This window comes from Oreochromis niloticus, linkage group LG17 (genome assembly GCF_001858045.2).
Source record: "Oreochromis niloticus isolate F11D_XX linkage group LG17, O_niloticus_UMD_NMBU, whole genome shotgun sequence".
Taxonomy (NCBI): Eukaryota; Metazoa; Chordata; class Actinopteri; order Cichliformes; family Cichlidae; genus Oreochromis; species Oreochromis niloticus.
The window spans coordinates 30,762,349-30,789,553 of record NC_031981.2 but is presented as its reverse complement, the minus strand read 5'-3'; the positions used below and the strand labels follow the sequence as shown (position 1 = coordinate 30,789,553).

The 27,205-nt window shown below is 38.3% G+C and overlaps 2 protein-coding genes across 6 annotated transcripts in view; both read right to left on the bottom strand.

The window, feature by feature from the left end:
• atp11b (ATPase phospholipid transporting 11B) overlaps positions 1-27,205 on the bottom strand; it is a 201,424-nt gene that overhangs the window by 144,388 nt on the left and 29,831 nt on the right. The gene's annotated exons all lie outside the window — the stretch shown is intronic.
• On the bottom strand, positions 1,932-13,375 carry LOC112842674 (uncharacterized). Its single transcript, XM_025899806.1, has 10 exons — positions 13,274-13,375; positions 11,237-11,272; positions 10,751-11,017; positions 10,011-10,274; positions 9,613-9,888; positions 5,852-6,127; positions 3,248-3,346; positions 3,038-3,106; positions 2,708-2,758; positions 1,932-2,397 (listed from the first exon to the last, which is right to left on the bottom strand). Exons 1-10 carry the CDS (start codon positions 13,308-13,310, stop codon positions 2,390-2,392), a joined length of 1,383 nt encoding a protein of 460 aa, XP_025755591.1. The 5' UTR covers positions 13,311-13,375; the 3' UTR covers positions 1,932-2,389.

The window sequence follows — 27,205 nt, the reverse complement described above, 5'->3', positions numbered from 1 at the left end:
ATGTGTATATATATACATATATATACATACATATATATACACATATATATACATATATATATATGCTAACTATACTAACTTTTGGAAGAAGAAACTACTAACTCAAAGTAAGTTGCCCAACACTGCTTAAGGGACAGACACTATAAATATATCATTTATAGAATATGATGCTGGACATTAAACAGAATATAAAGTATTCAATATAAACTCAAATGTCAACATCCATCCATCCATTCGCTTCCGCTTATCCTTTTCAGGGTCGCGGGGGGCGCTGGAGCCTATCCCAGCTATCATAGGGCGAGAGGCGGGGTACACCCTGGACAGGTCGCCAGTCTGTCGCAGGGCCAACACACAAGGACAGACAACCATTCACACTCACTCGCACATTCACACCTAGTGACAATTTGGATTATCCAATTAACCTATCCCCACAAGCTGCATGTCTTTGGACGGTGGGAGGAAGCCGGAGTACCCGGAGGGAACCCACGCAAACACGGGGAGAACATGCAAACTCCACACAGAAAGACCCCGGCCTGATTGAACTCAGGACCTTCTTGCTGTGCGGCAACAGTGCTAACCACCGTGCCACATGTCAACATATGCAGCAATAATATTAATCGATTTATGTGTAGTGAGGTTTTTTCATAGTGTTAAATTGCATAATTGCACCTACACCATTTGCCATTACCAGCTGATAGTAAATAATTCTTGGTAATACAGTAGATATTTATTAAAGTTGATACTGTACCATTTTGAGTATAGAAGTAATAATATTTTTACTATTCTTAAGCCAGTACAAAAAGGTGAAGATGTTCATGTTGAGTGTAGCCAGACAGCAAAAATGATTTTTTTTTATCAGATCAAATTTAACTTGAAAATTGGTAAACAGTGAAGGAAGGTTTTTCATTGTAAAATAGCATGCCATTAAATGCACCTGTCATCAGCATCAATTACAACTTAAATTAAAAGGAAAGAGAATGTCTGTAGGTTTTCCCATCTTGTGGATCATTATGAGGAATAAAAATTGGGAGTTACCTCTGAACCTTTAGCCTGTAGAGCTGTCCACAGAAGAGCTGAGGATCATGCTGCCCTCTGCTGGTGTAACTCTCTTATCTGCTGTCAGTGAGGCTTGAGGTCTATGTACTGTTCAGGTTGCAGTGTAAGACATTAAGGCAGTCATACTACAGGTACAGCTAGTATGATTCTCTTATTCTTTGTTTCCTTTTGATACAAGATTAGTAAGATTATTAATAAATAGTTATGATATGGTGCATAACACAAACACTAAGTGTTGAGGCTTCTTAACTCTGCTATGATATCAGAAAGAAACAAATATAAATGAAGTAAATAATCAGTGTGGCTGTTCTTCTCTTCCATCTGATGAACCAGTGAATTGTCATCAGTTGTCTTAGAAAACTGAGCAATCACAGCTTTGTTCACTGCTACTGTACATGTATTACATTGTAAAACCACATTCATCCCTCAAAAGGGCCAGAAGCACAGAACAATTCAACATACTGATCACCACTTTATTTGCTGTTCCAGGTTCATAAAGACAAATGTATTGTAATTTTGAATTAAAAAAATTAGACATGAAATACATTATACATTCAAATCCATACAGTATTTATGAATATTGTAAGTATTTTTCATTACTTTGGGGATAATGTAGAAGATCTAATGTGTAAAAATATGCTCATTGTATCTACTGTAACACAGCAACAGCTACATTTTCAGACACTACAAATACTACATATAACACCTTTTAAACTTTCTGTTGTTACATGAAATGTTATACAAAAGCTTCAATAAAAAAGGTTTGATTATTGAGAGCATAAATATGTAATAGAAACACTCATTTGCAATAGAAGACACTATTAAGTCTATATTATAGTATTTAATATGATTTCTAACCAACTTATTGTACAATGTTAAGGATAAAATCACACACTGACACAGGTAATGTAATTAATGAACCTTTTAGAGAGTTGCCTCACTTATATTTAACGTTTGCATGGTCATTTTTGGATATGGACTTTTTTTTACATTAGTGAGAAATTAAAACATAAATAATATATAAACAAAACATCAGAGAAACATTTTTAAAACATATTTCGGATGTTTAGCTAAACGTTAAAACTAAATACTTTACTCGAAAAGGTTAATGTATATTTGTGCCCATAGTTTGCAACTTGAGGGTCCGTGAATGGTGGCAAATATGAGTGAATGGGACCTGACAAAGGTCTGATGGTTGAGAGTGAGAATAAGTTTTCAGTTATGAGGAAAGGAGATGATCAAACTACTGTCACTTCTCATAGTTCGCCCACTTTGGATAGAAAGAATCGTTGAGTTTCCACAAGAAGGACCCACTGGACCCACATCACACAGATCACCCAGCTTCATACAGAGCAAGGGCAGTAAAGCACAGATAAATTAATACATTCATAATTCCAGATACAGTCTGCTTTAAAATGAGCACATTAGATGAATGCTCTCTTTAAGTGGATTCATGAACAACACTGAACTTCTGTAAAAGATATTCATATATACTCTCAGTCTGAAACAGCTCTGCAGTACATTATAATTATAGGTGTAAAAACCCTCTGGTCAAACTAAAATAATTACATTAGTATTGATTTTAATGATAATCACTGTTATTGTATAATCACATAGCTTCCACAAACTATATATTAAAGTTGATACTGACCATTTTGAGTATTTCCAGAGTCTCTGATTGTTTCATAGACAGAATCCTCACCTACAAGTCAGAGAAAATGAGTCACCACAGGTCTGTGACACCAATGTAAACACAAATATTCTTGTCAGTAACATTTATACTAAAATAAGACGAGACAAGATAAGCTTTAATGTCAGAATAAGCACAAACATACAATGAAATTGGAACATTTATTATTACTTCTTAATGCTGCACATGATTAAATGTTGTTATTGTCTTAGTTTTGTTTAATTCAACAGTGTTACAGCTGCAGAAGAGAAAAGCATCAGAATATCTTAAACTAGGAAAACAAAAACTAACCATGAAGAAGAGAGGAGTAGACTTGCTGTTGATTTTCATCCTGACTCACCCTCGGGTCATCAGCAGAACCTGTATTAAAAATTCAAAATAAGACATTAAAGTTCACATAGTTTATTATGCATTATATAATATTGTGAACAGTTTTCAGTTTTGGAATGTTGCATCTCCATATCTAAATATTTTAAAGAGTAAAATATGTAAAAGTCTCACATTTCTTTTTGTACAGGAACAGGAACAGGAGGAAAATAAATATGATTCCAGAAATGAGTCCCGTGATCATCAGAACAAGAAATGAAGAACTGGACGTAGCTATTGCAAATAAGAAAAATGAACTGTTAATAAACGTAACCAAACTCAGTTCATTCAGCGGATCTGGTCACACTAATAGGGATAGAAAGAACCTTAACAACAACAACAACAAAATGAAGTGCACAACGTTAGTGTTAAGTCTTAAAAGTAAACTTTAATTTAAATATATAACAATATTATATAACCTCTTCACTACATGTGCCATACTTGACAACATTTAAAAGTGGCACCACTTGCTGTAAATCAGCGGTCCCCAACCCCCGGGCCTCGGACCGGTAGCGGTCCGTGAGTCGTTTGGTACCGGGCCGCGAGAGTTGAGGCTCAGGTGTGAAATGTATGGTTTTCAGGGTTTTTATCGGTTTTCAGCGTTATTTTGTTATCGTTTTTATCGTTAACTCGGTTTTCCTGGGTCTTTTCACGTGTGTTATGAATAAATCTTCTTTTTTTCGGTACCGGCACTAATTTTATTTTGTTGTATTTATCCGCGACACCTTAAAGGCCGGTCCGTGAAAATATTGTCGGGCATAAACCGGTCCGTGGCGCAAAAAAGGTTGGGGACCGCTGCTGTAAATAACAATCATGATTCCTTTTGGGTTTGTAAAGTCATTTATGTTTGTGCTGTGTTCTCTTTTTAGTATTTTTGTAACATTTTACCTCCCCAGTGTCACTTTTGCATATTTAACTAGTATTTCAGGTCTGATACTTCATATGGCTTCTTTAAGGTTTATTTTCTAGCCTTGTTGTTTTTGTCTATATCCATTTGAATTCTTGTATTCATGCCTGAAGTTTTCTGCTTTAGTTATTGATCACTTTATGGTTTGTATTTAGTTAGTTCTCGCTCATGTTTTCCACTCTGTACCTTTAGTCTCATCTCTGTGTTGTCTTTGTGTCTGTCTTTCAGACTGACAGGGTTTATCTTTTAGAAAAATATTTTACCCCAATAAAAACATGTTACAGTGTGCACATGATAGACTTTCTTTTTTCTGAATCCATTTGACCCCAACTCTTCTTTACATTTATAAATTCATCTTTTTCTGTACTCTGCATGAGGCTTCCCTCAGAGGTACTGTTCATAACAACCGATTTACCAGGAAACTCAAGACATCTCATTAGTGTGAGGTTCAGAGGCCAGACCTCACAGGAGGAGATCCACATTATAGCTGCACTGGGACATTTGAAATAGCAGCAACTTCAAATATGAGACTTTTAACTTCTGACTAATTTCTTAATCTGCTCCAAAACATGCAGACTAATTGCAAATTTCACAAATCACATCATCAATAAAACACACACACAGACACACACACACACACACACACACACACACACACACACACACACACACACACACACAGAGGTATTTCACCAGTGACCAGCAAGTGCTGCCCACATATTCTTTGCACTCTGATTTTCAAATATCAGACCAAATCTGTCTGTCGGTCTTTAATATACTGGCCACTTTTTAGGGTGTCTCATCACCATAATATGCCAGCCTCCTGCTGCAGCTGTGTGTATGTGACTGGGGGCACTTACACAGTAACATTATTTCTGATGTTTTTCTTCATCATTGCATTTTTGTAATAAACTCATGAAGTCATAGTGAAAGAGACAGTGTGCTTCTGTTTTTTATTTATTTTGAATGAGATGATAAGGCAGGATGGCATATTCATTTAATTTAGTGAAATCATAGTTGTTTTCTTAGTTACAGGGGTTTAAAATTACAAATGAGTACTTAAATATTTTTTCTGTTTATTTCTTTCATGATTGTACTCAGGTGAGGAAGCAGCATATCAGTACTGCGCTACATTTACCAGCTGAAAGTTCAAACACAAAGTGGTGAAAAAGCTACCATCATGTGAAGCTCTTTGTCTGATTAAAAATGTTACGCTGCCTGCAGTTTCCAACTCTGTGGAGCGTGGGAAGAAGATGGAGAATCCGGAGAGAATCCGCACAGACATGGTGAGAACATTCAAACTCCACACAGAAAGACCTGAGACCGAATCCAGTGCTGCCTGTATTAGGCATAGTGAATTAGGCAGTGGACTTCTTATTTCACTATATTTATTTTAAGAGATGGCAGTATTTGCACAAGATATTAGCCTTAGATGACTTTCTTTTTTCAACATAAACTGTAGATTTGTTATTTGCTGAGGGAGTTTGAAAATTTGTATAATTTATAAAACTTATTAAAAAAATGGTAGCACTTCAGTCTGTTGAAGACTGCTGTGCACATTTCATTTTGCCTTTGCAAGTTTCAGTCAGAGTTAAACAAACAAAGATTGAAAATTTTAATTTCCACAGTTATTACACAGTCTAGTTTGGTAGTCTCTGTTCATTCCCACTGAGTGTCTTCTCTGTGGATCTCACATATGATAATTATTTTCTCAGCTCTGCACATCTGACGCCAAATGTGTTCATGAATCATTGATACAGGAAAAAAGGAGAAAATAAAACTTTTTTTCACAGTTTGTATTAATCGAAAACTTCCTTCTGAAAAAAACTTACCATTTTTACCAATGCTGAAGGGCTCACTGTCCTCTGTGTAGTAAACTGTGTTTCCTCTGCCTCCTCTGCATCTGTAGAGTCCTTCCTGTGAGACTGTGATTTGTCCATTTGAGTGGAAAACTGCATCTTGTGTGGTCAGGGGTTCAGACCAGTTCTCATCTCTGCACCAGTAGTATATCCATCCATTTGATACTGGGTTCACTGAACATTTCAGGGTCACATTGCCCCCTACTGGAACGTCTCTCATATCAGACGTTATTTGAGCCTTTGGTTGATCTGATGTTGAGTTTAGACAAAGATAGAAAGAATAAATATATTATACCCACACACAGGTTAGGATTGCACTGCCCTGATGTTGTCAGCATTCAACACCAGTATAACTCTGTTTAGGCCCACAATGCATTTTGTCCTTTCAGAGAATGTATTTTTTGACCATTTCATTATGATGCTTTATTTTATTTATAAATTTCTTCTCTCCATTATTTTGTGTGACGTCTCTTTGCTCCCACCACAACAACAGATTCACAAGAAGACAGAAGACTTCTCATAATCTGAGGTTCAGATGTCAGACCACACAGGAGAAAATACACATTATAGCTGCACAGAGGAATTTGAAATAGTTCAACTTTAATTAAGAGACTTTGTAACATGTTGTGACCCTCATTAAGCATTCTCATATGATTCGATTATTTGTTATTTCCAGGAGTTTGCATTACTTGTGACTTTTTAAACTGTAACAGACGCACAACAGACCCGACCACATTTCAACGCTTTTCAACACTTTATTTACGTTGCTGCTCCTTCAGCTTATCAGCTGCCAGCCACACACACAACAACAACAAACTCAGGAGCCAGTCCAGCCTTAAATGCAGTGGAGGTGTGATGAGCTGATGCTGCTAAGGTGTGGTTTTAAAATGGTTCTTTTACATAAGAAAAATATTTAAAATTCATTCAAAATAAATGCTGCAGGCTATTTGAAGTTTTGATAGATGTCATCCAGATACTTTTCCTCTTTCAGAGATGCCTGATCCCACAATAATCACGCTGAGCCATGACAACACCAGGTTGATTATTTTAGTCACAAAAACAAGCAGGCAAAGAGGAACACAAATATTACACTCTATAAATAATGAATAAAATAAATAATTCCTACATCTAAATCATTTTTAATGTTATATTTTATGTTTTGCAGAACCAGTGCACAGGTACACACACACACACACACACACACACACACAGACCCAATAGACTCTTTCTGTCCACTATGATCTTTTCCTACAGTAATGACATCAGCTTCTTCTTTCAGCAATACTCTTATAAGACTAAACTGGCCCCTCTTTAAGGTCTGTGAGTGGGTTTGAAAGGGAATAATCTCAATATTCTAGCCTCCTGCTTTAGCTGTCTAGTGTTGGTGAGGATGGTAACCATAGCAACATGTCTGTGAAGGTTCTCAGTCATCCAGGTCATCGTAGTCAAAGGAGTTTGCAAAGAAAAGCGTCTGGACTTCTTTGAGTTGCTTGAAGACGTTTCACCTCTCATCCGAGAAGCTTCTTCAGTTCTAAGGTCAAATGGCCGAGATCAGAAGATCAGACACCAGCGAGGGAGGATAAGAAAGACAGACGCAACAACATTGTCATCCCCTATGTAGCCGGTGTATCAGAGAAACTCAGGAGAGTTTTCTCCAAGCACGACATCCCAGTGTACTTCAGACCCAGCAACACACTCAGACACAAACTGGTTCACCCGAAAGACAAAACTCCAAAACACAGACTGAACAACGTGGTGTATGCTGTACAGTGCAGTGAGGAATGCCCAGACCTCTACATTGGAGAGACCAAACAGCCACTTCACAAGCGCATGGCACAACATAGAAGAGCCACCTCCACAGGACAAGACTCAGCAGTCCATCTGCATCTTAAGGATAAAGGTCACTCTTTCGAGGATGCCAATGTTCACATATTGGACAGAGAGGACAGATGGTTTGAAAGAGGAGTGAAAGAGGCCATCTATGTCCACTGTGAGCGACCATCTTTGAACAGAGGCGGTGGTTTACGACACCAACTGTCTGCCATCTATAATCCAGTTTTGAGTTCCCTCCCCAGACGCCTTAACGCCCACTCACATCCTGGGCCATCTGACCTCAGGAAATCACATGATAGGGTGGGGCCAGGTTTCACAATGAGCTCACCCGAAACCCTGGCTGATTAGGTCCCACACCCGCTTTCACACCTTGTCGCATGTGATTAGAGGATCACCAGGGGGTCCTTTGTCCCTCTTTGGGGGGATACTCCCACTGGGTTTAAATCTGGGACTCTCGGCCATTTGACCTTAGAACTGAAGAAGCTTCTCGGATGAGAGGTGAAACGTCTTCAAGCAACTCAAAGAAGTCCAGACGCTTTTCTTTGCAAACTCCTTTGACTAACCATAGCAACAGTAACATTATTTTGACTTCCCTCCTTCAATTTTCCTCCATTTCCTGCTTTGCACTGATGTCGTTTTGGGTTGAAGCTGTGTGGCTCCGACCCTGAATATTTTGACTAAAATGTCAAATCTGATTGTTGATCATTGCATTTTTTTCAAATCAAACTCATTAATGTATTCTGCTTCAACAATTCAGGGTCTCAAGGTATTGGACCATATCACAGCTAACAGGAAGCTACTCTGGACAGGTCGCTCATCTGTTACCGGGCTGAGACATTCACACTTATAAGCAATTTAGATTCACCAATAAACCAAACCCCACTAACTTTGTGGACTGTGGGAAGAAGATGGAGAATCTGGAGAGAATCCACACAGACATGGAGAGAACATTCATGCTCCACACAGAAAGACCTCAGACAGACAGTGGATTTGAAACCAGTGCAAAGCAGCATGCCACCCTGCTGCCTGTGTTAGGCATAGTGAATTACACAGTGGACTGAACTATTTACTTATTTAATACTGTCATTTATTTTAACAGATCACATTATTTGCATAAGATCCTAGGCCAAGATGATTTTGTTTGTTTAATAGAATTTGGAAGTTGGAGTTATTTGTTGTTGAGAAAGTTTGTAAAATGCTATAGTTTTTATCCTGTTTATTTATGTCATTATTGTAGTGAGGTGATGGAGCAGCAGGTCAGCATTGCCATCTCTAAACCAGCTGAAAGTTCATGACACAAAGTGGTGACAAACTGTTTACAATGAGTATCCAAAAGTTCATTCTGTTGATCTGCACGTAGTATTTTCAGTGGGAGAAACGTTTCGTCACTCATTCAAGTGACTTCTTCAGTCTCAGCTGACTGCAGGTTTCCCCAAATCTTATAAACTGTACATTTGCATAATGACTGAAACTAGCACTACTGAAGTATGTCTGTGAAGGTTCTCAGTCATCCAGGTCATTTTCGTCTAAGGAGCTTGAAAAGAAAAGCGTCTGGACTTCTTTAAGTTGCTTGAAGACGTTTCACCTCTCATGCGAGAAGCTTCTTCAGTTCTAAGGGTCAAATGGTGGAGAGTCCCAGATTTAAACCCAGTGGGAGTTTCCCCCCAAAGAGGGACAAAGGACCCCCTGATGATCCTCTACCTAATCACATGAGCCAAGGTGTGAAAACCTTACTTACCTGGATGATTGAGCATGCATCAATATGTCTACAATGAGGCTACTATCAGCTGCAGCTCTTTGTCTGACTAACAATGTAACATGCTTCATAGACCATTGACTTCATCCTGTGCTGACCATTATAACATTTGTAAAATGGAGATCACACAACAAACATGACTTACTTGATACTGATAATGTGAAGGGTTCACTCCACTCGGTTGAAGAATATCGGTCATAACCGCGTCGACTCTTACACATGTAGTCTCCACTGCTGGACTCAGAAACTACAAATCTCAGAAAATTATAGGGTATCCTTTGTGTGAGTGTCCTGGGTCCTCTCCATTCAGAAAACCACTCAGTTTCACCTCCTTCCTGCACCTCACATGTCAGAGTGATCGTCTCACCTCTGAATAACTGAGGCCAGTTGGGTTGTTGTTTTACAACAACTTTATTGGAAACTGTTTACACATATTAACAGTTGAGATACAAATAGAAACATGAAATCAACACAGAAAACTTAACATTGCATGTTTGATAATCATGACTGAATGTATATTTCAAACTAAATTACTGAACTCACAGGTTATATCAATGGTGACATCATCACTTTTATCAGTGTAGTAAACTGGGTTTCCTCTTGTTCCTCTGCAGCGGTAGATTCCTCCGTAAGGTACTCTGATATCTCTGTTTTGTTGATCTCTGATTTGAACTTCAGAGGTTCTTTTGGTTCGTCTGAACCACTCATATTTCCATCCATCAGAGCTCTGCACAGAGCAGGTCAGTGTCACACTGCCCCCTACTGGTATGGTTGTTGTTCCTGCTGTCAGTGTGGCTCTGGGTTTATCTGCAGTTATGAAAGAGGAAGAAAAATAAATATGTGTGATTTAGTATAATGACATAAAAACATTAAAAAACAATACAATTTATATTTGTAGCTCTCTAAATAAACAGTATACATTTTTGTCCATTCTCTGGCCTGAGAATGTCAAAGTTAATGTAATCTAATGCAGTTCACAGGTTTTTTTGGTTTAGATAACAGAAACATCACCACTTTTAACTTTATGAAGCTTTTGATGTTTCTTCTTTTCCTTCAGAAATGTAATAAAATTAAATTTCATCCATGATTGCTGCTGTTTAAACTCAAAGATGTACTACTGACAAATTGCCAAGTCTGTGAGTATTGAAGCACTGACTTTACAGTGGTCCTGGTTAAAGTTCAAGTTTCATTGACTAATTTAATTGAATGTTCTCTATTTTATAATTCAGTTGAGTATTTGAACAGGGATCATACATTTATGCTGTCGGTCACTGAAGACTTACCTAATACAGTTATAGAGAGAGTATTACTTTTCTTTGTATCACGTGAGCTCATCCTGAGACCAAAGCACTGATATTCACCACTGTCACCTGTAGATGTCATTTTTAATTTGTAGTCTTTGTTTATCCTGTAGGAGAAAAAGTCTTGACCATCCTTGTTGATTTTGTATTCCCAGTCAGTGTCTTCTCCTTCATTCATGTCACATTGGAAGGTAACAGACTCTCCGATGAAAAAACTGGACCAGCTGAGTTCAATAGTTAGCACAGCATCTAGAATCCAACACAACCACAAAGTTAGCAATCTGAAACACTTTATGTACGACACAATCTGTGACATACAATGTTCATTTATTGAATAATGAATAAATAATAATAATAACAAAGAATAGATAAGTGAAATATAATCCAGATTGATGCAGTACTTTGAGATGAATCTTTATCAAATAAATTAAAACAAAAAATTAAATAAAGGTAAATCTGTTCAGTCACCTTGAGCATGTCCAGTACAGAGGAGCGTACAGAGCACTACAGTAAAGACAGAAACTTCAGACATGATCAAATTAAAAACATTCATATATGTCTGTGTAGGTAGTCAATCATACATGTCATGATAGTGTATTTATGCCATATTTGAGTGTCTAAGGAGCTTTGTGAGAAAGTGACTGCAATTCTTTACGTTTCTTGAAGATGTTTCGTATCTCTGCTGAGAAGCTTCTTCAGTTCTAAAACTAAATGATAGAGAATCCCAGGTATTTAAACCCTAGTGGTTGTATTACTTAGGAAGGCCATTATTGATCATGTGCCTCATCACATGAGCCAAGGTGGGAACAACAGTGTAGGTCATTATCACCAGAGGTTTTATCTTTAAAAAAAAAAATCCTGTCCTGTCTGAAAGTCTTTGCAATCAGAAATACAATCTGATTTTTTTTTGTCAAACACATTTTGCATTTCCAAGGCCAGCTATGAATTTTCTACAGTTTTCTACAATTTTCTCTTGTTGCTAATTCAATCATCAACAGATCAATGATCAGCTGATCGGCTTTTCTGTCTCAAGCCCCGTCTTTCTTGTTTGTTTATCGCCCACTTTGCGCCAGAAAGAGGAAACCAGCAGATGTTGCACTAAACAACAGCAGCACGTTTAAGCTTGATCAGCTGCTGTTAAAATCTATTTAATATCAATTTCTAGTATCAGCTGATGTTTGCTGGAGCCACAGCTGTAAAAGCTGCTGGTCATGATGTCTGTTTGGATATGTGGTGAGAGGGAAACATGAAGATGAAACCAGGAGATGTCCTTACTGAATCATCAGAGCTGAACAGGTGATGGAGAAACAGGTTTACCTTTTAGGTGACATGAATGAGTTGAAGGGAAGTTATGAACTGTTTCTGAGAGACAAATAACACCAGCATCCTTTTCTAAGTAGCTGACAGCTACATGTGCAGGGGCGGATCTAGCAACTTTTTGCCAGAGGGCCAGGTAGGGCATTAACAGGGAAAGGGGGGACAAGGAAATACTTTTCTTTCTTATTCTCATTTAAAATATCTAGCTTTTAATAAATAATTATCTGAATCTTACAACAAATGTTTTCATCTGATGTAAAATGTATAGAAATTCATTATTGTACATAGTAATTTTTTTCAGGGTCCCATCATAATTTCTTCAGAAATAAGCACTGTATTTGATGCCAGTATTTTCCCACATTTTCTAGATTCTGTACCAGTACTGTGTGTAAAATGCATAGAAATCATACATATACCAACAAGATAGTGTACATCACTGTGACAACAGTGTGTGTTTTCATTCAAAGGCTTTATGGCTTTTCCTATAATACCTGGTGGGCCGGTCTCTAGTCAAAAAGCCAGGACCAATTGTTTTGTCCCAGTCCAGCCCTGTGTAAGTGTGTGTGAAAGATCGAGAAAGAGAGAGAGAGAGGCTGTGGAGTCTGAATGTTAGACATGAAATGTACTTGATCATGGGGGTGGGAAGCTGCAACAACAGGCAGAGAGAGATGGATTGGGGAGAACTGGACCATTTGTAGCTCCCAAGAGTACTGAAAACCTTAACCCTTTAAGACCACTAGGGTTTAAATACCTGCATTCTCCATCTTTTGGTTTTAGAACTGTAGAAACTTCTCAGATGAGAGGTGACACAGCTTCACAAAACTCAAAGAAGTAAAGTCGTCTTCTGTCCAAGCTCCATAGAAACTCAAATATCTCATAAATAAAACATTGTGGGTTTACTAGTTTCTACTATGATTTGTGAGATTTTATATTAAGATGTAAAATACATCAAATTATCACTGATGGAGAAACAACCCTTTCATAGATAAACTAAACCAGCTCCACTCTGATCTGAGTCACTGCACTAAAATCTAATCAAGTCTACAAACAACCATGTTGGTAACAAACATGAGAGTCCTCTGATCACATGACCTGAAATGGTACAAATGACTGATGCTCTGTTCTTCTTACTAAAACATGTTTATGGATCAGTATGAATCAAACAATAGAAGTCAGTGATGTACTCACAGAACAGGCCCAGCTCACAGAGCAAAGTGGCTTGCATCCTCACATCCAGCAGTGACACGTCTGAGAACTTCTACAACTTTCTGTAAAGACAGTGAAGCAGCAGCACAGCAGATACCAAAGAGCTGTGAAGGAAACAAAGAGTTTTGGGGTTTTTTTACTCCTTCTCTCTGCTTCCTTCCTTTTTCAACAGAACTAACACCTTTAACAAGCTCTGACCACAAAATGATGTGTTTATACTCTTTTATTTCAATCTTCATCTGTCCAAGGTCTCACCTTTCATCCTAAAACAGATGTAATAGGCTTATCACGTTATTGAAGCAATCATTAACATGCCTTGTACAGTGATGTTGACTGCATTGGTGAAACTCCTGATTCAGATTCACACCAGTACACTGCAGTATGTGACTTTGATGTGTTGATTTTGTATGCAGTTAGAACAGTTCAGACGGCCATTGTCAGGAAAGCTCTTTGCTCTCGGCAGAGTTTTCCTCACAGGTCAGTGAGACAGAGTCAGAGGTGAAGTGTTGCACTCTGTCAAGACTCACTGTGAGAGACGCTGCTGAATGAACATCTGAAAACAACATGCAGTGAAGAATCAAAGCACATGAATGTTAAATATTAAGTTATTTTTTCTGGTATTTTTGGATGGTCAGTGCTATTAATTTAACAAGAGTTTTTTTTTAGTGAACCACATTTTTTTTGTGATTAATATTTTATTGAATTTTTAGAACACTACAGTCTGCTTTAAATACAGATCACATCGCATAAAAAATGAATTAGCATAACAGCAGAATAGTAGAGAATACAAAACCAAAATGTGAGGGGACAAACAAACAAAACAAAACAAACAAACAAAACAAACAAACAAAACATAGCCTTTGACGACGTGGGTCTTGGTGCATGCCACACTCTGTCATCTCTGAAAGTGCTTGGTCAGAATCCCCATGTCTGTCCCTCTCTAAGTTCTAGTCTGATCCTTCTATTCTGAACAGATATGGATTCCACTTCAGGTGGAAGCTCTCCACTTTATTCAGAAGCCTGTATGAGAGTTGTTTTAGAGAGCAAAGCTGCAAACAGAGTCACCGTATGAATGCTATATTTGTGTTTCTTGTTTGGTTTCCTTATGCATATCTTTTTTATATATATTTTATATATTTATACAAACAGCACAACTCATGTGCAATGGGTGTTTCCCCTTTTCTACCAAGAGACAGAAGCTCAGGATATCATCAAATAACATCTCAGTTTCAGAAGAAATACCACAAAGTGGCTTTTATGGGTTTTTCTAGTTTTAATGGTCATTAAAAGTTTAAAGTACATGCCAAATTTATAAAACAGTTTATTTTGTACACTTTAAATAGCTCACAACCAGTTTTTAGCGCTGGATATGGTTTCTCATCCATTAAAGAATCAAGAGGCTGTTTCTTCAACAGCTGGTAACTGTCCTTGAACCATGCAGGTAAATAAAACTTATTTTTACTGTTTCTTCTAAAAGCTCTATAGTTGACAGTTATTGTGTAGATTAATAATGACTTTCTTGAACTGTCTACTACAGGTTTGTGACTGAGCTTCTTGGAGGTGAGACATATGTCTGATGTTCAGTGGTTTTAGCTTCTTTCTGCCAGCTGCATCACACCATGGATGACTACCTGGTGAAATTTCAGAGTGCCTTCACAAAGGACCTATCCCAATGTGTAGCTACAGTCAACCATCAGTGGCTCAGGAAAGTTACCTTTCTTGACCCACGCTTTAAGGATTTAAAGTGTCTTGTAAGGACAGAGCGAGAAGAGGTTTGGACCAGCCTTGAGGCCCTGCTGCAGAAACAGTGTAAAGATGCCACCACAAAGGAGCCATCAAAGACAAAGATCATCCTCCTCTCTTCATTGTCTTCAGACTCAGATTAGGAAGCCCTGTGTGACAGGACCCTGAGTTTGTACGTAGCAGAATCCACCATCAGCAAGACAGACTGCCCACTGCAGTAGTGGTAGAAGAGACAGGGGTGACGTGCCGGGAGAGAGCAACGTCAAAATGTGAGATCTGTCTCTAATAAGACTGAGGAGCTAATGACGCTAACATTGTTACAGAGGGAGTACTGGCAGTGTAGCATTATGATGCTAATGGAGTCCTGTCCTCCTGTCAGCCAATGCGGATGCAAACTATGACTCTCTCCACTCTGTGGTCAGCAGACTTTTTTTAATATTAGGGGACTTTAATCATGTATCATTGGACTCCACACTCCAGTATGTGATGTGCCCAACCAGAAACAATAAAATATTGGACTTACTGTATGCCAATGCAAATGAGACATACAGTTGTCTGTGAAAGTTCTCAGTCTCGAGGCATACAGTTCTTCACCTCTCCCTATCCTGAGAAGATGTGATCACAACCTGGTGCACCTTGTCCCTGTGTACGAGCTCTTAGTGCGCAGAGAGCCACCAGTTACCTGCACAGTGCAGAGATGGTTGGAGGAGAGTGAGGAGGCTCTTAAGAACTGCTTTGAGTCTACTGTGTGGGAGGTGCTTTGTGACGACCACTGGGAGGATATCGACAGCCTTGTGACCTGCATTACGGACTACATTAACTAGAGTGTGGATAACGCCGTACTCACCAGGTGTTTCCCTAAAAAATAAACCCTGGATTACCCCAGAAATTAAAGCCGTACCCAAGCAGAAGAGTGGGGCCTTCAAAGCCGGAGACAAGTAGGAGCTGAAAAGGGTTCAGAGAGAGCTGAGAGGACTGATAAGGAATGGGAAGGACAGCTACAGGCAGAAGATGGAGAGCCAGCTTCAACAAAACAATGTCAGTGAAGTCTGGAGAGGCCTTAGAACCATCTCGGGCCACAAGGATCAAAACCCTCTGCCTGTGGGGGATGTGAGTTGGACAAATGGACTGAATCACTTCTTTAATAGGTTGATTCATCCAGGAGGCAGTCTACAACATTGGCTGCAGACTCGACTCAACCGTGGCCTGCATCTGCATTTCGTCCATAACTCGCCTTACTTGTTCTGTGCCCTGAAGAATAAATTGCAGCTGGATCGCTCCCTGCAAAACAAGACAAAGTCTTGCGATGGAAAATGTGGACTTGAGATCATGGGACATTTAACCTAAAGCGATTTCAAAACCTCTGCTGACTGAATTTAGTTTCCAAAAAAAGAGGTTTAATGACCAAAGAGCTGCTCACTCACTTAAAACGGTGCAACACTTTCATGAAAACCTGTGAAGCCAGTTTCAAAGAAAACTGTTCACATCTTGATGGCATTCCCACGTTCAGCCTTTAATGCAGTTGTGTCAAAAGTCATATTTAACTGACGCCACTTTAAAATGATGATTTGAAGGAAGGACACCTCCTGCCTCGACTCCTCTCTCCTCATGTCTCTTCCTGAGAGGAGAGGTTGAGAGGAAAAAATGTGCAGTCTGGTAAATGAACTAATTTTAAAGTGTACTTCTTTAAGCTGCCAGAATAGACTTTAAGATACATGTGAGGATGATGCTACTCCTTCAAATGATTCTAGGTTAGTTTAGTCTGTTTAAAGAATAAAATGAAATGATGCTGCTGATGTGCTGCAGCTGTTTTCAGAGGCTGTTGACTCTGTGTTCACGTGAAGAAACAATGTCCCTTTTTAAATCTCTGATTGGCTGACGTTGCACAGATGTGTTCAATGACCAGGAAACTGCTTTGTATTTAAGAAGTTTTATTAAAGAGAAAAAGACACTTTCCACTTCATCCTGAGATCTACATTCAAACTGTTTCAGTGCAGCTGTACAACTGTAAACACACACAGAATGTGGTTAAATAAATAATATAGAGAGGAGTGCAGGGATGTGTTTGGCAGCCAGCTGGACATCACTGGTTAGACTGGTTACACTGTGGTGTAGGTGTGTGGCTCAGCTTCAGTGAGGAGTAGATGACCGCTGGCTCTGGTGGAAGATCTGAACACAAACACACAGATTACAGAAAGTTTAGATAAACATGAGAAAAAAACTGCACCACCTCTGTTCATTACAAAGAGGATATCCACAAAACTGTCTTACACAAATATCGATAAATAAATCTCAGAATTCTAACAATTAATATTGAAATATATAAATATGTGTTAGTAGTAGTCAGATCTTTTGTTTTTGAATGACAGAACTCTGATGCTTTGCTATATTATAAGCCTCTGTTTCCTGAGTCCTTCCATCGTACGTCATCGTCAACCTTCTGCTGGACCATCTCGAATTCGCAATAAAATTAATCATTATTTTAAGATATACTAAGAGGCATTAACTGTGTAGCATATACTGGTTCGTTTTTACAGTAAGAAAAATTGGATTTTTTTAGGCTAGGTTTTAAGACATTCATGTTCAAACATGAATGTCCAAAAATGTGTGAGAACATGCTACAAGCTGATCATTTAAAATACACATGTGTGTATCTTTAAAAGTATTTGATATATGAAGCTAACATTTCACAACAAGCAGAAAATTATGTAAAACTTTGGTGATCACAGATGAAATGACTGTCTCGGATTTAATAGCGCCGTTCCAGTCTTACTGACCAATCAGAGCTTTTCACACCACTTTCAAATTAATACCACATTTTTTTCTTTCTATATTTACTTCATATAATTTTAGACTCATGCGCAAACCATGATTCTTCTCCAGCAGCTGTGTGTATTTTGTGTTTAATCTCTTCATATCTTTGTAGTGAGCCTGTCAGGCTTGTGGATCATGTAATCACCTTCATGTGCTGCTGCAGGCTGAGAACTAAGATTTATTATTTGATTAAGGATTGGACCTTTTATTTTCTCAAAAGGGAGTGGGGGGTGGGTGTTGCAGCGAGCATGAAAGAGGAGCAGCTCTACCTCTCTGTCTGCAGTTCATCTTGATGGGGATCTGTGCATAGTTGATGTCAGATGTTCTGTGCACTGAAGAATAAACTGCCGCTGGATCGCTCTCTGCAAAACATGACAAAGTCATGTGACTGACCCAGAACTCGTGTTTTAGGGTGAGAAAAGGTTTAACATTCCAGGAATAACAGCGGCAAATGTGAGGCCACAGCACAGCCTGTCTTTAACATGCAGCAACCTTAACACCTCTGCTCGGTTTAGCTCTCAAAACAGGAAACCTAATGACCACAGAGGCGCTCACTTGGCACAATGATGTAACAGTCTTACACAGTGCATCTTGTAAAATAAGCACTTTGCAAACCTGTGAAAGTAAAACTTTTTTAATTATACTTGACCTGACTAGTATGTGACAGGAGTTATATGAAGTGCTGCACCAAAGATTATTATAACCTCCAAATATTCAAAGCTACGCTAGTATAGTCCAAGAATAAAAACATGGAGCTGCTTTAATGTGAGAATTACAAGAAGGGATTTCATTGTTTCTGGCTCTGGTTCAACATCTTTAATGCAGGAGATTTTTAACAGTGGACTGAAATCTTTGTGCATTATGTGCAAGCAATTTTCAGTCCAGACAAAGAAACTGATCAACCTGACCTGATGAAAAACCAGGGGATGAACCTGCAGTCCATGCTAAAGGAACCTGAACCAAAATGCATGAAACACATGTTCTAAACCCTCAGCCATGCACCTCACAGAGCCTCATGTGGAAGCACGAGAGGATTATCGCTCTCCTGTACCTCTCATCATCTTTGACCCATTTCCATCATCTGCTGATGTTCTTCTCACTGATGAAGAGGTGGCAGCTGTCACAGCATCACTCACTGCAAAATCAAATGCAAAGATTTTCCATTAATAGCAGAACTGAAAATGCTGCTGATTCAGCAAGATTAATATTTATAAGAAGGTGAAATGTGTTTAAAATGGAAAGTGAAGGAAAAACTGGAGTCAGAATAAAATTAAAAAAGTGTTTCTATCTTTTCTTTCAAAAAACAGGAAACTGGACTGAACCGCTCACATCAGCTTTCTTTGACCAAAACTCTCACAAACAACATCTCACTTCACACACACTGGAAAAACTAACCAAACTGTGTACAGTGTACAAATGTATATATTCAAATATGACATTAATCATAAAATGCTATTGTAGAAATTGATGCACAAATACAGCATGTAGCTTAGATTAAGTCATAATTAAATCTCAGTTAAAAATGTAAATGGTCTGTGGCTCAAACTGGTCCTCACAGAGTTAGATGTGTGGAAATAACATGCAGCATGTGGCAGCTTTTAAGAGATTGTGTTTGCTCTGTTTCCACTTAGATGATGTTAGTGTGAGCTGTGACTGTTGGAGATGTGGGCTGTAGAAATTAGGCTCAAAGTGCCAGAAACACAAAAATGGAGATTATAATTTACTGATTTTTTTTTTAGGTGATTTGTTTAGAAAAAACAACGGTTTGATGTGTCAACATGAAGTGTGAGCAGAATGTGTCTCACCTCCAGTTTTTCTCTGGATGCATCGTCTCAGCACTAGTAGCAGTATGACCAGCAGCAGCAACCCAGTTATGGAGAGAACAGACACCATCACAGAGAGAGGAGGAGAGGAAAAGGGGGAGGAAAGGGAGGCAGTGGAGGCTGATGGAGAAGGAGAGGTGGGAGAACCTGCAATTAATTAGAAACTGAATTTCCTGGAGGAACCTACCTGAGGGATTAATAAAGTTCTATCAATCTAGCAAAAGAGTTCCAGACTTTATATTAAGAGGTTTTGGAGTTTCATCAAACTTTATAACTTTTCAGTAAAAAAGGAGAGAAGAGGTGAAGAGGTTAGTTATGTGTTTTCTGTAGACTAGTCCCTGAATACTAGTTAATGATTTTAATATCAGCAGAAAGGAACAGATTCTTGAACATAAAGTGATTTAAATGTTTAAATTCTAATAAAAACCTACTTAAAAATAATAGGACTAAAGGGTGGATGATATAAAACGCGACCATCGATCTTTGCTTTTTAATGAGGCTTTCTTGGTCCTGTGACACACGATGAGCACATGGCTACCAGCAGCTCGATTTCTTGAAGGAAATAATGTAAAAAGTAAATTAATATGTTAAGTTGTTACCTACAGACAGTTTGCAAATCTGTTTAACTTGGAGAGAAAATGTTGTCCTTTTCCTAACATCCTGTCTTTAATGGTGAATGTTCATAATAAATATCAAATATTTATTATGAAACAATATTTTTGTCCTCATTTCAGAGTTTTTAATGAGCTGCAGGAACCCTGTGCTGCGTGAGTGGAGAACAGCCAAGTCGCCTCCTCTGATAAACCTCCACATGTACCACTGAAAACAGTTAAATTAGTTTGAATCTGAAATCAGGGCTCAAACTACTTGTTCTGAGACCATTTCTTAATTTTTCACACCAAACTGTTTAATAAGACAAACTTTACACAGAGTTCATTAAATTTAACTAACGCTTTAACATTATCAGGATTTCATAATACAAACTTCAAATCAACAGGAAGACAGCCGCAGAACATGTGGATCAAAATGAATTCATTAAAAAAACAACATGTGGACTTCAAGGATACAGTAAATACACTAAAGTGAAAGGAGGAGCCAAAAATTTGAAGGAATTTGAATTAAGTAAAAGTCACCTGTGATCTTTAAAATGGTCCTGATGTGTGCTGCTGTTTTTAACTTTCAACATTTCTTTGCTGCCACTGTGAAAATGAATGTGTTCTTTGCCTAATTAAATAAATGTTACACTGACTCACTGCTTCATCTTCTGGTACAAACTGGCATTACATGGAAGTACAGCCCAAAACCAGTTTAGATTGAGTTTCTTTTTTCTGGACATAAAGTCACAGCAGGTGTTGTTTCAAAGCTGGTGGACAGATTTAGTTCATTTTGGAAGTTTTAAGAGCAACTGCTGTGAAAACATTTGCAGTTTTGGGAGAAAAGGATTTAAGAAAAGGGATTACCACAGCAAAAGTTTAAATATGAATGAAGGATTGAAATTTAACTGAGGTAACACATAAAATGAATACAACTACTAAACACTACTGTGTCCTAAGGGAACAAAGGTTAAAATGTAACAGGGATAACATTTTAGAGAATTAAAATCCCTCAAAGGAAAAAAAAATAAACTTGATATGCATATCTATACATGCAGCTTCCTAAATGTAACATTCAGGATTATTCACTGCAGGTCCAGAAATCAGAGCTACCTCATCAGATCCAAGTGTGACATCAGCTGACACTCTTTACAGGAGATTCCATCTGAACTCTGTGGAGCCTGATCTCAAGGTTTTTAAGTCCGACCCTGAAACCAGAAGAGGATCTTTCTCTCTCTTCAGATTCATTGTGATCCAGTGATTTCAGTCCTGCATGATCAGGCTGATGTTTGCACAGAGCAGATAATGAAGTGAATGTTTTTGCACATTGGTAACAGTGAAACAGTTTATTTACAGTGTGGGATCGTTTGTGTTCGGAGTATGGACTGAGATTCCTGAAGCTCTTGTCACACTGGTCACAGCTGAAGTTCACTTCCATGTGTGTACGTTCATGCTTGTTACGATGACCTGATTGTGAGAAGCTTTTGTCACAGTGTCTGCACTTGTATGGTGTCTCTCCTGTGTGGATTCGCTTATGCTTTTTCATTGAGCTCATGTCCAGTGTGCAAAGATGACCCACACTGGTCACAGATGTGCTTTTTGACCCCACTGTGGAAGAGGTCATGTATTTTAATGTACTTGGTGTGTGGAAGCCTCTCCCACATTCTTTGCAGTAGATCATTTTGTCTCCAGTGTGTCTACATTGACGTGGTTTTAGGTCCCGTTGATGATTGGAAGGTTTTCTACAAAGGTCACAGAGAAACTCTTTCCCACCACCACAGTGACGACAGGGTTGAGAACTGGATCCATGTGCTTTGCTCCACTTCTTTTTTTTTTTTTTTTATTTTTTTTTTTATTTTTAAACAACATATAAGAGCACAAATAACCCAAAATAATCAAATAATCAAAAATAAACAAACGGGTGTACCATCTAGTGTGTATACACACACTATACTTAGTCATACATACACATACCTACATACATATGTATTCGCCTATACACTCATACATAGTGACATATACATATATACACATAACCATTCAGAAATATGGCATACATAATTACAGAGATTCAAACAAAATCGGGTCTCCTTGACAAAATGTAATGTTTCCATTTATCCCAAATATCATTAAATATGTCATATTGGAGTCTATTAATGAAAGTAATTCTTTCCATTTTAAACATCCCATAAACAATCTCATACCAATCATTAAGTGATGGAATTTTCACACTAAGCCATTTCTTGGTAATAGTCTTACGGGCAGCCAGACTCAGAATACCATACAACAGCTTGGACGTTTTATCTACATTCACTGAGTATAAATATCCAAACAAAAGTTCATCCCAATTAAAGGGAAGTTGCATGCTAAAAATGATCTGTAACTCAGAATGAATCGATACCCAAAAAGTGTTGATCAATGGGCATGACCAAAACAAGTGGAAATGTTTTATTCCTTGGGCCCCACATTTTCTCCAACAGCTAGAGTGAATAGAATAATGTTTACTTTGTGCAGGGGTAATAAAAAACCTACAGAGACTCTTCCAACCAAAACATCTCCATATATTAGAACTAGAAATTCTCCACTGAAAAACACACTGCTGATACCAAATATCATTTAGAATTTCTGTATTTGTTTCCCTTTCCCATTTTTTTTTAATGTAGGCAGTATTCCACTTCTTAACCTCTTGTATACCCTTATACAATCTAGAAATCACCTTGAGGCCAGGATCTGCCTGGTAAGCCTTGACAAATATATTCAAAACAGGAAGAAAGAAAAGATCTGTTCTTTTAGGTATATAGTTATGTATGTGATGCCTAATTTGGAGAAACCTAAAAAAATCCGTTTTGCTTAACTGGTATTGATCTTTTAGTGATTGGAAGTCCCTAAGAATTCCCTTATCATAAAACATACAATATGCCATTAAGCCTTGTCCTGCCCATTTTTTATATCTTGCATCTAACTTATTGGGTAAAAAGTCAAGATCATAAGCGCACCATCTTAAAATCCTGGCCTCTTCATTCCAATCGTTCTTATTAAGAAATTGTGACCAAAGTTTTAAAGGCAAGTTAATCCATTGGTTTCCTTGATTAATTTGTTTTTTAATAAGTCTCACATCTCCTAAGCTTGCCTGAATTGGAAAATCTTTTAAGGCCTCTGTTTCTGTTTCTATTTCTTTCCATCTCGCTTGGTAGTCTACATTACACCAACACACTAATATCCTAAATTGAGCTGAAATATAATAATCTTTCAAACATGGAACCCCAACCCCCTTTATCTTTAGCCAACTGGATAGTTTGGTACTTAATCCGTGGTTTTTTCCCCTGCCATATGAACCTAGAGATTGTTTTGTCCCATTCCTGAAATTTTTATCAGTTATTTCAACTGGAGTTTACAATAAATCCTGGCAAAATATTCATTTTAATTGTATCAATACATGATTCAAAATTTAAAAATGTAATAAGTTCCATCTTTTAATATCCTCATTTATTTTAATTCAATTTTCAATTCAATTCAATTCAATTTTATTTATATAGCGCCAAATCACAACAAAAGTCGCCTCAAGGCGCTTTATATTGTACAGTAGATAGCACAATAATAAATACAGAGAAAAACCCAACAATCATATGACCCCTATGAGCAAGCACTTTGGCGACAGTGGGAAGGAAAAACTCCCTTTTAACAGGAAGAAACCTCCGGCAGAACCAGGCTCAGGGAGGGGCGGCCATCTGCTGCGACCGGTTGGGGTGAAAGAAGGAAAACAGGATGAAAGACATGCTGTGGAAGAGAGACAGAGATTAATAACAGATATGATTCGATGCAGAGAGGTCTATTAGCACATAGTGAGTGAGAAAGGTGACTGGAAGGGAAAAACTCAATGCATCATGGGAATCCCCGGCAGCCTACGTCTATTGCAGCATAACTAAGGGAGGATTCAGGGTCACCTGGTCCAGCCCTAACTATATGCTTTAGCAAAAGGAAAGTTTTAAGCCTAATCTTGAAAGTAGAGATAGTGTCTGTCTCCCGAATCCAAACTGGAAGTTGGTTCCACAGAAGAGGGGCCTGAAAACTGAAGGCTCTGCCTCCCATTCTACTTTTAAATACTCTAGGAACAACAAGTAGGCCTGCAGTGCAAGAGCGAAGTGCTCTAATAGGGTGATATGGTACTACAAGGTCATTAAGATAAGATGGGGCCTGATTATTTAAGACCTTGTATGTGAGGAGCAGGATTTTGAAATCAATTCTGGATTTAACAGGAAGCCAATGAAGGGAAGCCAAAACAGGAGAAATATGCTCTCTCTTTCTAGTCCCTGTCAGTACTCTTGCTGCAGCATTTTGGATTAGCTGAAGGCTTCTCAGCGAGTTTTTAGGACTTCCTGATAATAGTGAATTACAGTAGTCCAGCCTGGAAGTAATAAATGCATGAACTAGTTTTTCAGCATCACTCTGAGACAGGATATTTCTAATTTTAGAGATGTTGCGCAAATGGAAGAAAGCAGTCTTACATATTTGTTTAATATGTGCATTGAAGGACATGTCCTGGTCAAAAATGACTCCAAGGTTTCTCACAGTGTTACTGGAGGCCAAGGTAATGCCATCCAGAGTAAGAATCTGCTTAGATACCATATTTCTAAGATTTTCAGGGCCGAGTACAATAACCTCAGTTTTATCTGAATTAAGAAGCAGAAAGTTAGCGGCCATCCAGGTCTTTATGTCTTTAAGACATTCCTGCAGTTTAACTAATTGGTGTGTGTTACCTGGCTTCATGGATAGATAGAGCTGCGTGTCATCTGCATAGCAGTGAAAGTGTATGCTATGTCTTCTATGATGCTGCCTAAGGGAAGCATGTATAATGTAAAAGAATTGGTCCTAGCACTGAACCCTGTGGAACACCATAATTACCTCAGTGTGTGAAGAGGACTCTCCATTTACATGTACAAATGGAGTCTATTAGATAGATATGATACAAACCACTGCAGTGCAGTACCTGTAATACCTACAGCATGTTCTAATCGCTCTAATAGGATATTATGGTCAACAGTATCGAACGCAGCACTGAGGTCTAGCAGGACAAGCACAGAGATGAGTCCACTGTCAGAGGCCATAAGAAGATCATTTGTAACCTTCACTAAAGCTGTTTCTGTGCTGTGATGAGCTCTGAAACCTGACTGAAACTCTTCAAATAAGCCATTCCTCTGCAGATGATCTGTTAGCTGTTTGACAACTACTCTTTCAAGGATTTTTGATATGAAAGGAAGGTTGGAGATTGGCCTATAATTAGCTAAGACAGCTGGGTCTAGAGATGGCTTTTTAAGTAAAGGTTTAACTACAGCCAGCTTGAAGGCCTGTGGTACATAGCCGATTATTAGAGAGAGGTTGATCATATTTAAGATCGAAGAATTAATTAATGGCAGGACTTCTTTGAGCAGTTTTGTAGGAATGGGGTCTAAAAGACACGTTGATGGTTTGGAGGAATTAATTATTGAAGTTAACTCAGAAAGATCAATTGGAGAAAAAGAGTCTAACTTAACATCGATGGTACTAAGAGTAGCTGTAGATAATATTACATCTGTGGGATGATTATTGGTAATTTTTTCTCTAATGATAAAAATTTTATTTGTGAAGAAGTTCATGAAGTCATTACTAGTTAACGTTAAAGGGATGGTTGGCTCAGTAGAGCTCTGACTTTTTGTCAGCCTGGCTACAGTGCTGAAGAGAAACCTGGGCTTGTTCTTATTTTCTTCAATCAGTGACGAATAGTAAGATGTTCTGGCTTTGCGGAGGGCTTTCTTATAAAGCAGCAAACTATTTCTCCAGGCTAAATGATGATCCTCTAAATTTGTGACACGCCATTTCCTCTCCAGCTTACGAGTTATCTGCTTTAGGCTACGTGTTTGAGAATTATACCACGGAGTCAGGGACTTTGGATTTGAGGCCTTAGTTTTCACAGGAGCTACAGTATCCAGAGTCGTACGTAGTGAGGAGGTAAAATTATTAACAAGATAATCGACCTCTGTTGGAGTAGCGTTCAGATAGCTGCTCTGCTCTATGTTGGTACAGGGCATTGAAGATGATAACAGTGGGTGGATTATATTCTTAAACTTAGTTACAGCACTTTCAGAAAGACATCTACTTTGATAAAGTCTACTCTCCACTGCTGTGTAATCAATTATTGTAAATGTAAATGTTATCAGGAAATGATCAGACAGCAGAGGGTTTTCAGGAAACACTGTTAAATATTCAGTTTCTATGCCATACGTTAAAACAAGATCTAGAGTGTGATTAAAGTGGTGGGTGGGTTCTTTTACATTTTGAGAGAAGCCAATTGAGTCTAGTAACAGATTAAATGCGATGTTGAGGCTGTCATTTTTAGCATCTACATGGATGTTAAATCACCCACAATAATTATTTTATCTGAGCTGAGCACTAAATCAGATAAAAAGTCTGAGAAATCAGAGAGAAACTCTGTGTAAGGCCCAGGTGGACGATAGATGATAACAAGTAAGACTGGTTTCTGAGTTTTACAGCTGGGGTGGACGAGGCTAAGCATCAGGCTTTCAAATGAATTAAAAGTCTGTCTTGGTCTTTCGTTAATTAATAGGCTGGTGTGAAAAATTGCTGCCACACCGCCCCCTCGGCCTGTGCTTCGGGATTTCTGGTAGTTAGAATGACTCGGGGGTGTTGATTCATTTAAACTAACATACTCATCCTGCTGCAACCAGGTTTCTGTAAGGCAGAGTAAATCGATTTGTTGATCAATTATTAAGTCATGTACTAACAGAGACTTGGAGGAGAGAGACCTAATATTTAATAATCCACATTTCACTGTTTTACTCTTTGGTTCAGATGTGGATACTGTATTGTTCTTTCTTTGTGATTTTTTATGTTTAAGTTGTTTATTGCTGGTTTTTAGTTTGTTTTTTGTCTTTTTGGGAGCTGAC

Excerpts from the sequence above, each read along its gene's own strand:
- LOC112842674 (XM_025899806.1), bottom strand. The coding sequence starts at position 13,310 with ATGCAAGCCACTTTGCTCTGTGAGCTGGGCCTGTTCT. Across the intron at positions 10,275-10,750 it reads TCTCTCTATAACTGTATTAG|ATAAACCCAGAGCCACACTG; the intron begins GTAAGTCTTCAG and ends TCATAACTGCAG. Across the intron at positions 2,759-3,037 it reads CTACTCCTCTCTTCTTCATG|GTGAGGATTCTGTCTATGAA; the intron begins GTTAGTTTTTGT and ends TCTGACTTGTAG.